This window comes from Dryobates pubescens, chromosome Z (assembly GCF_014839835.1).
Source record: "Dryobates pubescens isolate bDryPub1 chromosome Z, bDryPub1.pri, whole genome shotgun sequence".
NCBI lineage: Eukaryota > Metazoa > Chordata > Aves > Piciformes > Picidae > Dryobates > Dryobates pubescens.
In genome coordinates this window covers 1322213-1336800 of record NC_071657.1, presented here as the reverse complement: position 1 = coordinate 1336800, position 14588 = coordinate 1322213, and the positions used below count along the sequence as shown (strand labels likewise).

The window sequence follows — 14588 nt, the reverse complement described above, 5'->3', positions numbered from 1 at the left end:
AGGTATCACAGTCTCACAGTATCACTAAGGTTGGAAGAGACCTCGAGGATCATCGAGTCCAACCTGTCACCCAACACCTCATGACTAGACCACGGCACCAAGTGCCACATCCAATCCCCTCTTAAACACCTCCAGGGACGGTGACTCCACCACCTCCCTGGGCAGCACATCCCAATGGCGAACAACTATCTCGGTGAAGAACTTTCTCCTCACCTCGAGTCTAAACCTCCCCTGGCACAGCTTGAGACTGTGTCCTCTTGTTCTGGTGCTGGTTGCCTGGGAGAAGAGACCAACCCCCACCTGGCTACAACCTCCCTTCAGGGAGTTGGAGAGAGCAAGAAGGTCTCCCCTGAGCCTCCTCTTCTCCAGGCTAAGCAACCCCAGCTCCCTCAGCCTCTCCTCACAGGGCTGTGCTCAAGGCCTCTCCCCAGCCTCATTGCCCTTCTCTGGACACCTTCAAGTGTCTCAATGTCCTTCTTAAACTGAGGGGCCCAGAAGTGGACACAGGACTCAAGGTGCGGCCTAACCAAAGCAAACCTCATATACCTCATATGTACCCTCATATCCTGTGCATCTCCCATGGGAACAAAGAGGGGAGAAAGAGAAAGAGAGTGACTTGCAGGCAGATTTATAGGGTGCAGAATTTATGGGTGGAAAGTTTCCTGTGCCCACCTACTGGGTAGACAATCAGGACACCAGAGATGCTGCTTACGTGGCAGCCCAGGAGGCACCCAGCCTAAACTGCCACACTTGCATTTCATTAGACTCTAGCTGACTGATTTGAAAGTAGAATCATAAAGGTTAGAAAAGCCCTCCAAGATCAACTCCAAGCCCAACTGTTAACCCAGCACTGTAAGATCACCACTAAACCATGTCCCTCAGCACCACAGCCACATGGCTTTATAAGCCCTCCAAGGATGGAGGCCCCATCACTGCCATGGACAGCCTGGTCCAGGCCTTGACAACACCGTGGGGGAAAAAATTGTTCCCCATGCTCAAAGTAAACCACCTCTGATGCAGCTTGAGTCCTTTTCCTCTTCTCCTGTTGCCTATTCCTTGGTAGAAGAGGCCAACCCCCACCTGACTCCAACCTCCTTTCAGGAGTCATAGAGAGCCAGAAGGTCTCCTCTCAGCCTCTTTTTCTCCAGGCAGAATACCCCCAGGTTTCTCAGCTGCTTCTCACCAGTCCTGCTCTCCAGACCCCTCCCCAGATTCATTGCCCTTATCTGGAACTGCTCCAGCCTCTCAAGGTCCTTCTTGGAGTGAGGGACACAAAACTGAACCCAGGATTTGAGGTGCAGCTTTACCAGTGCCAAGTACAGGAGGACAATCCCTGCCCTACTCCTGCTGGCCACATTACTGGTGATCCAAGACAGGATGCTGGTGGCCTTCTTGGCCACTTGAGCACCCACTGACTCATCTTCAGCCATCTGTTGACCAGCACCCCAGATCCTTGTCTGCCTGGCACTTTTCAGCCACTCTGCCCCAGGCCTGGAGGGGCTGATGTGACCCAAGTGTGACCCAACACTTGGCCTTGTTGAAACTCAGCCCTGTGGCCTCAGCTCATCAATCCAGCTGGACCAGATTCCTCTGCAGATCCTTCCTACCATCCAGCACATCAACACCCCCACCCAACTTAATGTTATCTGCAAATTTAGTGAAGAAGCACTCAATTCCCTCATCCAGATCTTAGATAAAGACATTGAAGAGAACAAGTCCCAGCACTGAGCCCTGGGGAACACCACCTGTGACCAACAGCACTTAACTCCATTCATGACTACTCTCTAGGCTCAGCCATCCAGCCAGCTCTTACCCAGTGAAGAGTACTCCTGTCCAAGCCACAAGCAGACAGTTTCTCCAGGAGCATGCTGTAGAAGACAGTGTCAAAAGCTTTACTGAAGTCCAGCTAGACAACATCCTATAGAGTAGAATGCTTTAGAAATGCATCTGGTCATAGAGGGAAGGAGAGGTGATGTGGGGGCAATGAAAACACAACTAATTACCTTCATCCTTAGCTTACATCCCTGCAGCCCAAGGAAAGGTCAGCACTCAAACACAGAGAATGTTCTCTGGAACACAGAGAGAAATAATCCCTTCTGTCCCTTTAGCACATCACCATTAGGGGAGAGGAAGACTGGAACAAGCAAACCCTGTATTTCTGTGGAAAAGGCTCAATCTCCCCCCAGCTACTAAATAATTACCACATGTATACAACATTCTTCTATGTCATTATCTTTTCAGTTTTGAGAAATGAAAATTCAAATGCTAATTCTGCTCTTTGCAGGGGGCAGAGATTTCATTAGAGGTTTTGTTTGCCCTCACCAGCCAGGTGCCTGCTGTAAAGGAACCAGCAAATGAGAAGAACCAACTGCAGCTTACACAAGAGCACCAGTGGAATATGGAGCTTGAAATAACAGATTAATCAAGGACTTGCACAGCCCATACTGAGACCTGCCTTTACAGCTTAAGAACATACTGGATATCAGTGCTGGTATTACTGGTTTGACCATCTCTTCTTCCAGTGGCCAGAGACACAAATACTGCAATACAGGATCACAGAGTCACAGCATGGTAGGGGTTGAAAGGGACCACTGAGATCATCCAGTCCAGTGGAACCCCAGCAGCTTGCCCAGGGTCACTATGGCCACACAAGTTTGGAATCTATCCAGACAAGGAAACATCACAACCTCTCTGGGCATCCTGCTCCAGGCCTCCAGCATCCTCACACCAAAGAAGTTTCTCCTCCTCTTCAGAAGGAACCTCCTGGGTTCCAGTTTGTGCCCATTGCCCCTTGTCCTGTCTCTGGGCACCATGACAAGAGAGTCTGGCCCCAGTCTCTTGTCCCCCACCCTATAGCTCTTGATGAGCATTGCTCAGATCCCCTCTGGGGCTGCTCTTCATCAGGCTCAACAGCCTTTCCTCCTCACAGAGATGTTCCAGGCCCCTCAGCATCTTCAGAGCCTCCACTGGACTCTCTCCAGTAGCTCCTTCTCTCTCGAACTCAGGAGCTCAGAACTGGACACAGTACTGGAGGTGTGGCCTCATAAGGCACATCTGCCCATAAGGCAGAGTAGATGTGGAAGAGAGCCTCCCTTGACCTCCTGGACACATTGTTCTTAACAGACCCCAGGACACCGTTGGCCTTCTTGGCCACCAGAATACATTGCTGGCTCATGCTGAACTTGCTGCCCAACAGCACTCCCAGGTCCTTCTCCACAGAGCTCCTTTCCAGCAGGTCACCCCTCACCTGTCCTGTGCAGGAAGTTGTTGTTCCTCAGCTGCAGGACCCTACCCTTGCCCTGGTTGAACCTCATGAGGTTCCTCTCTCCCAGCTCTGAGCCTGCCCAGGTCTCACTGCATGGCAGCACAGCCTGAGGGGTGTCAGCCACTGCTCCCAGTGCTGTGCCATCAGCAAACTGCCTGAGGCTCCACTCTGCCCCTTCACCCAGGCCACTGATGAAGATGTTGAACAAGGCTGCACCCAGACCAGGGGAACACTGCAAGCCACAGGCCTCAAACTAGACTCTGCACCACTGATCACAACCCTCTGAGCTCCGTCCTTCAGACAGGTCTCAGCCCACCTCTCTGTCTACTCATCTGACCCACACTTCCTAAGCTTCCCTACAAAGACATGATGGGAAGCAGTGCCAGCATCATTTTAGAACAACCACCTGATAATCTATGACGGATTAAATGGCAGGAAATTTTGTTTGCTGTGAAAATGTTTTATGATTATTGACGATAATTTAGGTTTTCTTTCAAAAAAACATAAAATATTCACTGGACAGCAGGGTTGGGAACAACACAAGTCACCTAAGCTAGATGTCAAATAGTTTATCAAATAATGCTAAGTGTTCTCTCCTTATTGAAGAGATGTTCAAACTACTGTTAAATGTATTGAAGAACTTATTCCTACTCCACTCTCAGACAGAAACAGAATTTGTCTAATAGACAAAGTGATGTTTCAGGAAGAAAAATGTGACTACATTTAAGCTTCAGACACATGTTGGGTGTTCATTCAAAGGTCTGCATTCTTTTTTCTATTGAGATATGCAGGGCTACAAAGATGCTGAGGGGCCTGGAGTACCTCCATGAGGAGCAAAGGCTGAGGAGCCCCTGGGGCTGTTGAGCCTGGAGAAGAGCAGCCCCAGAGGGGATCTGAGCAACGCTCTGCAAGAGAGAAAGGGTAGTGGGTAAGAGGATGGGGCCAGACTCTCTTCAGTGGTGCCCAGAGACAGAAAAAAATGGGGAATGGGCACAAAGAGGGCCAATGGCATCCTGGCCTGCATCAGGATCAGTGTGGCCAGCAGGAGCAGGGAAGTCATTCTGCCCCTGTGCTCGGCACTGGTTAGGCCACACCTTGAGTCCTGTGTCCAGTTCTGGGCTCCTCAGTTTAGGAAGGACCTTCGTGTCCAGAGAAGGGCAACAAGGCTGGGGAGAGGCCTTGAGCACAGCCCTGTGAGGAGAGGCTGAGGGAGCTGGGGTTGTTTAGCCTGGAGAAGAGGAGGCTCAGGGGAGACCTCATTGCCCTCTACAACTACCTGAAAGGTGGTTGTGGCCAGGAAGGGGCTGGTCTCTTCTTTTCTCTAGAAACCAGCACCAGAACAGGAGGACACAGTCTCAGGCTGCACCAGGGGAAGTTTAGGCTCAAGGTGAGGAGAAAGTTCTTCACTGAGTCATTCGTCATTGGGATGTGCTGCCCAGGGAGGTGGTGGAGTCCCCATCCCTGGAGGTGTTCAAGAGGGGATTGGATGTGGCACTTGGTGCCATGGTCTGGTCATGAGGTCTGTGGTGACAGGTTGGACCTGATGATCTTTGAGGTCTCTTCCAACCTTGGTGATACTGTGGTACTGTGAAACTGGAACCCAGGAGGTTCCATCTGAACAGGAGGACACCATTGGCCTTCTTGGCCACCAGAGTACATTGCTGGCTTATGCTGAACTTGCTGCCCACCAGCACTCCCAGGACCTCGTCCACAGAGCTGCTTTACAGCAGGTCACCCCTCACCTGTCCTGTGCAGGAGGTTGTCCCTCCCCAGCCACAGGACCCTACACCTGCAGGCTGTCCAGAGAGGTTGTGGAGTCTCCTCCCGTGGAGAGCTTCCACACCCCTCTGGCTATTCTGATCCTGGGGAAGCTGCTGGTGAAGAGGGTGATTTTCAGAAGTCCCTTCCAATCCTTTCAGCTTGGTGATTCTAAGACATTTTGCTGCATTCCAATTTTCTTACAATTATTTTGGCACCTCTACTCTTCCCACAACTGGGCATTACAGATTACTTTTACAACACAGCTGTTTATCTCTCCTTTGAATGTTTCCCCCAGCTAAAAATCTACCTACAGCATGACAGCAACGTTGTGCATGAGGCCAGAAGTGTTCTGTATGTACACCTCATTTTCTGTCACACTACCCCTCATGATTTATGTCCCCTGTCTCCACAGATACCCAGGATCTGATAAAAAACACTTGGAGCACCAGAGCCACCTGAGCTCAGTTTTAATTTGCTATAAACAACTTTCTGCTGGCTTTATCACAAAATATTAACCACTGGGAGCTGTGCTAACAAAACATCAGCACAGGCCTGGAAGAGAAGGAGCTGATGGTTGCTGCAGCTAGGTGAGAGTGCTAAGCACTGTCCAACATCCCCAGGGCCATCCATGTGCTTCTCCTGATGTAGCAGAGAAGTGGAAAGAGAAACCAGCTAAGGGATGGAGCAGAATGAGGCCTGACTGAGCTCCTGGTGATCTAAGAAGCAATGGTAGTACTTAAGTCACCCCCAACTGAAGCAACTTCAACGGTTCTGACTGTGGGACTGATAAACCAGGGAGTTACCCAACCCCTGTTAGGAAACTGGACCCAAGCAGCCAGGAGTTTCCTTCTACTCTCCTGCACTCAAAAAGTGTTCAGATCAGGACATATTAACAACCCAGTTACTTCTAGAAATACCTCCAGTTATTAGAGCCGCAGCCCAGCGTGTTACCCCTCATTACAGGCAGTGAAGGAAATCAGAGCAGGGGCTCACAAACTCACTACACTCAGCACAAAAGACTTTAAAGAGAGGGGGGAAAAAGGATAAACAGTCCTTGCTATGAGGTATTTCAAAGACAAAACTGGATGTGGAGTGAAGTTACCACGTTTCTTATAAGCCAAAATATTCCCCACACCTGCTGAATGTTATCCTGTCAGGAGCGACCAGGAAGCAGAGTGAGCCTCAGCAAACCGAATTTGACTGCAAAAGCAACCACTGAGCGCTATGAAACCCCTCAGGTCCTCAAAAGCAGGAAGGAAAATGTGCCTTTTGCAGTCTTTGCATTAATAATGAATCAATGCCATTAAGAGCACCAAACAAGAAACAAGAGGTCTGAACCCTTGGCATTCTGGTTCTGATGGTGCAGAATGTTAGAACCGTTTCAGCTGGAAGAGACACTCAAGACCAGCAAGTCCAACTGCTAACCCAGCACTGGCAAGTCCACCACTAAGCCACGTCCCTCAGCACCACACAGAATCATAGAATCACGGAATCAACAAGGTTGGAAGAGACCTCAAAGATCATCAGTCCAACCTGTCACCCAACACCTCATGACTACTAGACCATGGCACCAAGTACCAGGTGCAATCCCCTCTTGAACACCTCCAGGCATGGGGACTCCACCACCTCCCTGGGCAGCACATCCCAATGGCTAACAACTCTCTCTGGAAAGAGCTTCATAGAATCAACAAGGTTGGAAAAGACCTCAAAGATCATCAAGTCCAACCTGTCACCCAAGACCTCATGACTGCTAGACCATGGCACCAAGTGCCACATCTACACAGCTCTGAATACCTCCAGGGACGGGGCCTCCCCCTCTGCTCTGGGCAGTCTGTCCTCTTCACATGAGGAAACTGTTCATAATGCCCAGCACAAACCTCCCCAGCACAAACCCCAGGCCATCTCATCTCATCCTACCACTCACCTCTTGGGAGAAGAGACCAACCCCCACCCAGGGCCAGCCTCCTTTCATGGAGCTGTAGAGAGCCAGGTGGTCTCCCCTCAGCCTCCTCAACACCCCCAGGGCCCTCCTGTGGACCTGCTCTAACACCTCAACGTTCTCCTTGTAGCGAGGGCCCCAACACCGATCCCGGGAGGCGAGATGCGGCCTCAGCAGTGCCAGCACTCCGCCAGCGCTGCCGGACGCGCTGCTTCGGAAGGGACAGCAGCGACCGCGGAGGAACAGCTCCTGGCAGACCTGCAGCCCCCGCGGGGAGGACCTGGAGGGGCACCGCAGGCCCCAGCGCTGCCCACGCTGGGCGGCGGGGAGGAGGGGGTCACGCCGGCTGCCAGCCTCACGGCAACCCCCACCGGGCAGAACCGGCGGCCCCAGGAACTCCGGGCAGCGCCGGTACCGAGCATAACAGCCCGAGCGCAGCCCTCTATCGCGACAGCGGCTGTCGGGACGAGCGGAACGGTTATTTGGCGTGCGGCGGCTCGCTGCGCTCCCTCCCCTTGGCAGCACTGAACGAGGGACGGGACGGGGCTGGGGCTCGCCCGCCAGCGGAACCGGCCGAGCCCCGCGCCCCTGCATCGGCTCCCTGCCACGGGCCGCGCCCGGAGGCACCGCCGAGGCCGCGCTTACCCCCTCAGCAGCGCTGTCCGCTCGTACCCCAAGCCCGCAGAGGCAGCAGCCGGCCGGCAACGCGGGGCCGGCGCTGGAAGGAAGGGCTCCGGCGCGTCCCGGCAGCCACGGCGCCGCAGCCGCCGCCCCCAGCCCGCCGCTGCCCGCACTCCGCCGCGCGCCGCCGGGGAGCTGCCTGCCGGCCGCGGCTCGGCGCAGGCGCGGTCCCGCCGCCCGCCCCCGGCCCGTCCACGTCGCCACGGCGTCCCCGCCGCGCAGGCGCAGGGAGGCGGCGGGGACCGTAGGGTCAGAGGGTGTCAGGGTGTCCACCCCCCCTGCCAGAGCAGGACCATAGATTCCAGCACAGGGCACACAGAACACATCCAGACAGCGCTGGGAAGGCTCCAGAGAAGGAGACTCCACAACCTCTCTGGGCAGCCTGCTCCAGGCCTCTGGGACCCCCACAGTGCAGAAGTTCCTCCTCATGCTGAGCTGGAACCTCCTGTGCTGCGCTTTCCATCCATTGCCCCTTGGCCTAGCCCAGGGTGCAGCTGAGCAGAGCCTGGCCCTGTCCCCTCCCTCCTGACCCCCAGCCCTCTATAAACATTTATTAAATCCCCTCTCAGCCTTCTCCTCTCCAGACCAAACAGCCCCAGGGCTCTCAGCCTCTCCTCCCCAGTCAGTCTCCAGTCCCTTCAGCATCCTTGCAGCCCTGCCTCAGACTCTCTCCAGCAGATCCCTGTCCCTCCTGAACTGGGGAGCCCAGAACTGGATGCAGTGTTCCAGGTGAGGGCTCCCCAGAGCAGAGGGGGAGGAGAACCTCCCTGGATCTGCTGGACGCACTCCTCCTAATGCACCCCAGGATCCCATTGGCCTTCTTGGCCCCCAGGGCACATTGCTGTCCCGTGGATAACTTCTTGTCCACCAGCACTGCCAGGTCCTCCACAGGGCTGCTCTCCAGCAGACCACCTGTGCTGGTGCAGCTGAGGGCGGGCGGCTCCGTGGGGAGCACTGGCTGGGCTGCGGCAGCTAGGCAGCCACCCCCCACATCCACCAGTGCAACAGGAGGCAATGCCAGGCAGTAGGAGTGGGAGCTGGAACCTGAGCCAAAGAGAGGGGGTTGAGGCACAGTGCTGCCTCCATGCTGCTTTTCATGGCTGCTGGTGGTTCTGGGCACCATCCATACAAGTCCAAGTGCTGGGTGCTGCACTTTGGCCACAACAACCCCAGGCAGTGCTATGGGCTGGGGTTGGAGTGGCTGAAGAGCAGCCAGGCAGAAAGGGACCTGAGGGTATTGATTGACAGCTGGCTGAACATGAGCCAGCAGTGTGCCCAGGTGGCTAAGAAGGTAAATGGCATCCTGGCCTGCATCAGGAGTAGTGTGGCCAGCAGGAGCAGGGAAGTCATTGTGCCCTGTACTCTGCACTGGTTAAACCACACCTTGAGTCCTGTGTCAGTTCTGGGCCCCTCAATTTAAGAAGGACATTGAGACTCTTGAATGTATCCAGAGAAGGACAACAAGGCTGGGGAGAGGCCTTGAGCACACGCTACAAGAAGAGGCTGAGGGAGCTGGGGTTGCTTAGCCTGGAGAAGAGGAGGCTCAGGGGAGACCTTCTTGCTCTCTACAACTACCTGAAGGGAGGTTGTAACAGATGGGGGTTGGTCTCTTCTACCAGGCAAGCAGCACCAGAACAAGATGACACAGTCTCAAGCTGTGCCAGGGGAAGTATAGGCTGGAGGTGAGGAGAAAGTTCTTCACTGAGAGAGCTGTTGGATTGGAATGTACTGCCCAGAGAGGTGGTGGAGTCCCCATCCCTGGAGGTGTTCAAGAGGGGATTGGATGTGGCACTTGGTGCCATGGTTTAGTAGTCATGAGGTGTTGGGTGACAGGTTGGACTTGATGATCTTTGAGTTCTTTTCCAACCTTGCTGATTCTATGATTCTATGATCTGGGGACATCCTCCTGAATAGGGCACTAATGAGGCCACACCTCAGATACTGGGTTCAGTTTTGGGCCTTTTGCTCCAAGGAGGACGTTGAAGTGCTGGAATGTGTCCAGAGAAGGGCAACAAAGCTGTGGAAGGGTCTGGAGAATAGGGCTGGGGAGGAGCGCTGAGGGACCTGAGGTTATTGAGCCTGGAGAAAAGGAGGCTCAGGGAGATCTCCTGGCCCTCTACAGCTCCCTAAGAGCTGGTAGTCAGCCTCTTCCAACCAAGAAAGAAACAACAGTGTTGGCCCAAGTCTGTGTTCTTTATCTGTTGTGCAAAAAGCAGTTGACAGAGTCCAGACACTTGTTTTATCCCAGTTCTGCACAGAAAAGCTGTTAGGTGATAGTGCACTGAGCTAGCACACCTCTGAACAAACAAACCAGGCCTTATGTGCACAAAACAAAAGCACAGAAGAACCTACTGTATAGTAAATGATTTGCCAAGTCATTCCTCACTGTGCACACAAAAGAAGTTTACCATCCTCATATCCTGGTAGTTCATCAGCACCAACATCTGATGCCCTCCCCTCTAAAGAGCACAGCCTCCTGCACGAGCCCACCCAGTTGCAAAACCTGCAGGGCTTGTGACTGCTAACCCTTTGCTTGCACAAACAAGGCGAGGAAACAGCCCCAGGTTGCACCAGGGGAGGTTTAGGTTGCCCTTTAACAACAATTTCTCCCCTGAGAAGGTTGTCAAGGCCTAGAGGAGGCTGCCCAAGGCAGTGGTGGAGTTCCCATCCCTGGAGAGATTTCAAAGCTGTGTAGTAGATGTGGTGCTGAAGGACAGAGTTTAGCACCTGGCAGTGCTGGGTTGACAGTTGGACTCAATGACCTTGAATGTCTCTTCCAACCCAAATGATTGTATGATTCTAAGGGGAGCATGGCCAGCAGGTGGAAGGCAGGGATTCTTGCTTTACTCAGCTCCTGTGAGACATTAACTATAGCACTGTGCCCAGATCTGGGGACCCTGGCATAAAAAAAAGGCATAATCCTGTTGGACTGTGTCCAGAGGAGGCCAGAGCAATGATGTGAGAGCCTCTGCTATGAGGCCAGGCTGAGAGAGCTGGGCTTGTTCAGCCTGGAGAAGAGAAGGCTCCAGGGAGACCTTCTGGTGGCCTTTCAGGATATAGAAGGGGCCAGCAGGTAAGATGGAGAGGGACACTACCAGGAGTGTAGTTATAGAACAAGGAATAACAGTTCCAAGTTAAAGGAGAGGAGATTTAATTACATATTAGGAAGAAGTTCTTCACTGTGAAGCTGGTGAGACACTGCCCCAGGTTGCCCAGAGAGGTGGGAGATGTCCCATCCCTGGAACCATTCCAGGTGAGGTTGTTTGGGCTGTGAGCAACCTTCTGCAGTTGCAGATGTCCCTGCTGGCTGTGGGGGTTGGACTGGTTGAGCCTTAAGGTCTCTTCCACCCCAAACCATTCAGTGATTCCATGCTATATGACCCACAGAGAGGACACTGAGGTTGGGGTGGGAGGTGGAAGGTGGGGCAGGGAGACCTTGGGACAGATGCCACAGTTCCTAAAGCCTGCCCTCATGGGCTGTACCTGGGGATCAGCCCTTCCTAAGGGTTAGCCACTGAGGAGAGGTTGTAGCTTCCCATACCATGCCCCAAACCTCAGAACATGCCCATACTCCCCACATGAATCCAGGGCACCCTCTTCTCCAGACCCACCATGCCACAGGCCCAGGGCATCCTCTTCTCCAGAGCCCCCAATGCCCCAATGTCCTAAACACACTTTTCACAGCCCCAGTGCCCAGCCATGGGTCATCACAGCCTGTAGCACCAGTGGGATCCCCACCCTCTGGCCATTGCTGCTCTGGGCACCAGCAGTGCCAGCAGGAGCAGGAGAGGGGGAACCAGTGCCTGGGGCACAGGGCACCCCAGTGCACAGCCAGTGGGAGGGAGCCCAGGCTCTGACTGCTGTTGCCAGGCACAGGGCACCCTGCAAAGCAGACAGACAGAGGGACACACAGACATGGTCCCACTGGGCACAGCCTTGGCCTGGGGCCTCACACACTCCTGGGGAGGCTTGTGGGGAAGCTGGAGGTGGGGGCTGCCGAGGTCAGGGAGGCACAGAGCTGTCTGTGGCCAGCAGCCACCTCCCTGGGGCTGCTGCTGCTGCAGCGTGGGCCAAGTGCTGCTGGGAGCCCTGCAGCGCCCAGCTCTGCCTGGAGATGGATGATGCTGTTCCACCCCATCACTACCTGCTCCTTGCTGGGAGTCCCAGGCCCCTCACCACTGGGCAGAGCCTGGGTGATGTTTGGCTTGCTGACTTGGGGCTGCCAGCACCTTTCCAGCTTCTGCTGTGTCAGTGCTAGAGGCTGGTTGTGTCCTGGCAGCTGTGGCTATGCTGGTGGCAGTGCTGGTGCTGGGAGCCCAGCTGGCTCGTGGTAGGGACATCTCAGGTGAGCTGAGCCCCATGGCATGGGGTGGTGCTGGATGCCAGCAGAGGGACCAGACCCACAGCAGAGACTGGGCTGGAGCTGGGTGTTGAGGGATGCTGTGTAAAACGAGCAGCACAGGGAGAGGAGTGGGCACAGGGCTGGTGTGGCATGGAGGGGAGGGTCCCATGGCCTCCTCCCCAAATCCCTTAGCTCCTGGGCAGTGGAGCAGTGCTGCTGGAGGTGGACAGGGTGGGTGACTGGCATCAGGGGCCCCGAGCTCCTGTGCCTGCAGCAGGGTTCCTGCAGGTGCAGGCCCTGAGCTCTCATGCCTGCAGCAGGGTTCCTGCAGGTGCAGCACAAGAGTCACTGCTACTTCAGCAACGGCACACAGAGGGTGAGGCTCCTGAACAGGTACATCCAAAACCAGCAGCAGCTGCTGCACTTTGACAGTGACCTGGGGCACTTTGTGGCTGATGTGCCCCTGGGGGAGCTTATAGCCGAAAGCTGGAACACGCAGCCAGGATTGCTGGAGGGTGTTTGGGCTGTGGTGGAGACCTTCTGCTGGAACAACTATCAGGTGGCAAAGTCTTTCACCCTGGAGAGGAAAGGTGAGCCTGTGGCACAGCATTTCCCAGGGGAGCAGGCACAAGCCAAGCCAAGCAGCCCCAGCCCACAGAATCCCAGCATGGTGGAGGTTGGAAGGGAACCCTGGAGATCATCCAGTCCATCCCCACTGCTGAAGCAGGGCACCCACAGCAGCTTGCCCAGCAGCACAATGGCCGGGGGGGTTGGAAGCTCTCCAGTGAAGGAGATTCCACAACCTCTCTCGGTCTGTTCCACTGCTGATCACCCTCAAAGAAGTTCCTTCCAAGTCCTGTCCAGGCTGTGTTGCTAAGGTGGGCTTCTTCCCTCCACCACATCTCACCAAATGCCTTCAGGAGCAGATCTCAGAGCAGTCTGCTCCAGGCCTCCAGAACCCTCACTCCTAAGTTTCTCCTCCTGTTCAGATGCAACCTCCTGGGCTGCAGTTTGTGCCCAGTACCCCGTGTCCTGTCACTGGGCACCACTAAAAAGAGCCTGGCCCCATCCTCTTGATACCCACCCCTTAAATATTGATAAACATTGATTAGATCTCCAGGGCTCACAGGAGGGGAGAGTGTGGCCATGCTGCCCTTGTGCAGGGCACTGGGCAAAGCCCATAGGTCCCTCCATGTTCCTTGGGCCCACAGAGGTAGGCCTGTGCTAGTCTGGGGCAAAGTACTCCCTGAGCTGTCCCAGCTCCTTCCCAGCTTGCTCTCCTCCTCCTCCAGTTCAGCCTGAGGTGGACATCTACCCTGAGCAGTCGAGCTCCCTGCCTGGGAACAGCAGTCTGGTTTGTGCTGTGATGGACTGGAACAGCCAACCAGACATACTGGAGGGCCTGCAGGGATCAGTGGAAAGGTTCTGTCGGCACAGCTACGAGGTGCACAAGCCTTTTACTGAGGAGAGGAGAGGAGAGGAGAGGGCACAGTGTGACCTGTTGCTAGGGCACAGGCACAAGCCAAGGGGCTGAGCATGGCTGTGCCATGCTGCACTGCACCTTCTGATGAGGCACCAGTCCCTGGGTGCAGCCTCTGTGCAGACCCCAGGGCTCAGCCTGGGACAGGCTGAAGGCAGGCATGTTGGGTGGATCCTGGGCTCTCCCTCTCCCCCTTCCCATCTCTCTCTCCTTCTCCCCCAGCTCAGCCCAAGGTGACAGTGACCCTGGTGCAGTCGAGCTCCCTGCCCGAGAGCAAGAGCCTGGCTTGCTACGTGACAGGGTTCTACCCAGCAGAGGTGGAGGTGAAGTGGTTGAGGAATGGTCAGGAGGAGACAGACCAGGTGGTGTCCACTGATGTGATGCAGAATGGAGACTGGACCTACCAGGTGCTGGTGATGCTGGAAGCCCCCCCAGAGCGTGGGGACACCTACGTGTGCCAGGTGGAGCACGCCAGCCTGCAGCACCCCATCAGCCAGCCCTGGGGTAAGGCCCTGCCCTGCCACCCCCCTGGGCTGTGGCCCAAGGCCCTGGTGTGGGTGGGGAGGGGGAGGGGGCTGGGTGTCCCCCAGCCCTCAGCCCCCACTCTTGTCCCCACAGAGCTGCAGGGGGATGCAGGACGCAGCAAGATGCTGACAGGGGTGGGAGGCTTTGTGCTGGGCTTGGTCTTCCTGGCGCTGGGGCTCTGCATCTACCTACGCAAGAAGGTGAGCTGAGGACACTGGGGAGGGGCCCTGGGGGCTCTCCCAGGCGTGGGGCTGGGGCTGCAGTGCTGCCCCACGGCAGCTGCCCCTGCTGCAGCACTCACCTGCTCTCTCTCTGGCTTTCAGGGTGCCCTCTTCCCCCGGCTGCAGGTAACCTCCATCTGCCCCTCCCTGCTCCACCCCACTGCCTGCCTGGGCTGCTCCCCACCTGCTCCCAGTTCCAGCGTGGCCCCTGAGGGTGCCAGAGCCCTGGGGACACAGCACCCTGTGTCCTGGCACTCACCCCTTCTGCTTTTGTCCCCACAGGGCTCCTGAGCCAGCTGCTTGCACTGCAGCTCTGCTGCACCACCATCTGTCCTCTGCCACCAGCATCACCCCTGCCTCAGCAGCCTCATCCT

General features: G+C 55.5%; 2 protein-coding genes across 4 annotated transcripts in view; one reads left to right on the top strand and one right to left on the bottom strand.

The window, feature by feature from the left end:
• The window catches only part of DYM (dymeclin), a 313818-nt gene extending 306181 nt beyond the window's left edge, over positions 1 to 7637 (bottom strand). For 2 of the 3 annotated variants that reach the window (XM_054179019.1, XM_054179021.1), the window contains exon 1: positions 7611 to 7637. The gene's annotated coding sequence lies outside the window, so the exon portion shown is untranslated. Of the gene's footprint in view, positions 1 to 1813; positions 1832 to 7610 lie in introns of those variants that run through there. The other variant, XM_054179020.1, reaches the window with a different exon arrangement.
• On the top strand, positions 5597 to 14553 carry LOC104306885 (uncharacterized). Its single transcript, XM_054178705.1, has 9 exons — positions 5597 to 5613; positions 7096 to 7588; positions 7644 to 7890; positions 11899 to 11991; positions 12309 to 12578; positions 13691 to 13972; positions 14087 to 14193; positions 14317 to 14340; positions 14497 to 14553. The coding sequence occupies exons 1-9, from the start codon at positions 5597 to 5599 to the stop codon at positions 14503 to 14505; spliced, it is 1542 nt and encodes a 513-aa protein (XP_054034680.1). The 3' UTR covers positions 14506 to 14553.
• Positions 14554 to 14588: the final 35 nt, after the last annotated feature.

Bases quoted from the DNA above. Each gene is read 5' to 3' on its own strand.
- LOC104306885 (XM_054178705.1), top strand. The intron at 12,579-13,690 runs GTGAGCCTGTGG...CTTCTCCCCCAG, and splicing joins TTTCACCCTGGAGAGGAAAG to CTCAGCCCAAGGTGACAGTG. The intron at 14,194-14,316 runs GTGAGCTGAGGA...TCTGGCTTTCAG, and splicing joins GCATCTACCTACGCAAGAAG to GGTGCCCTCTTCCCCCGGCT.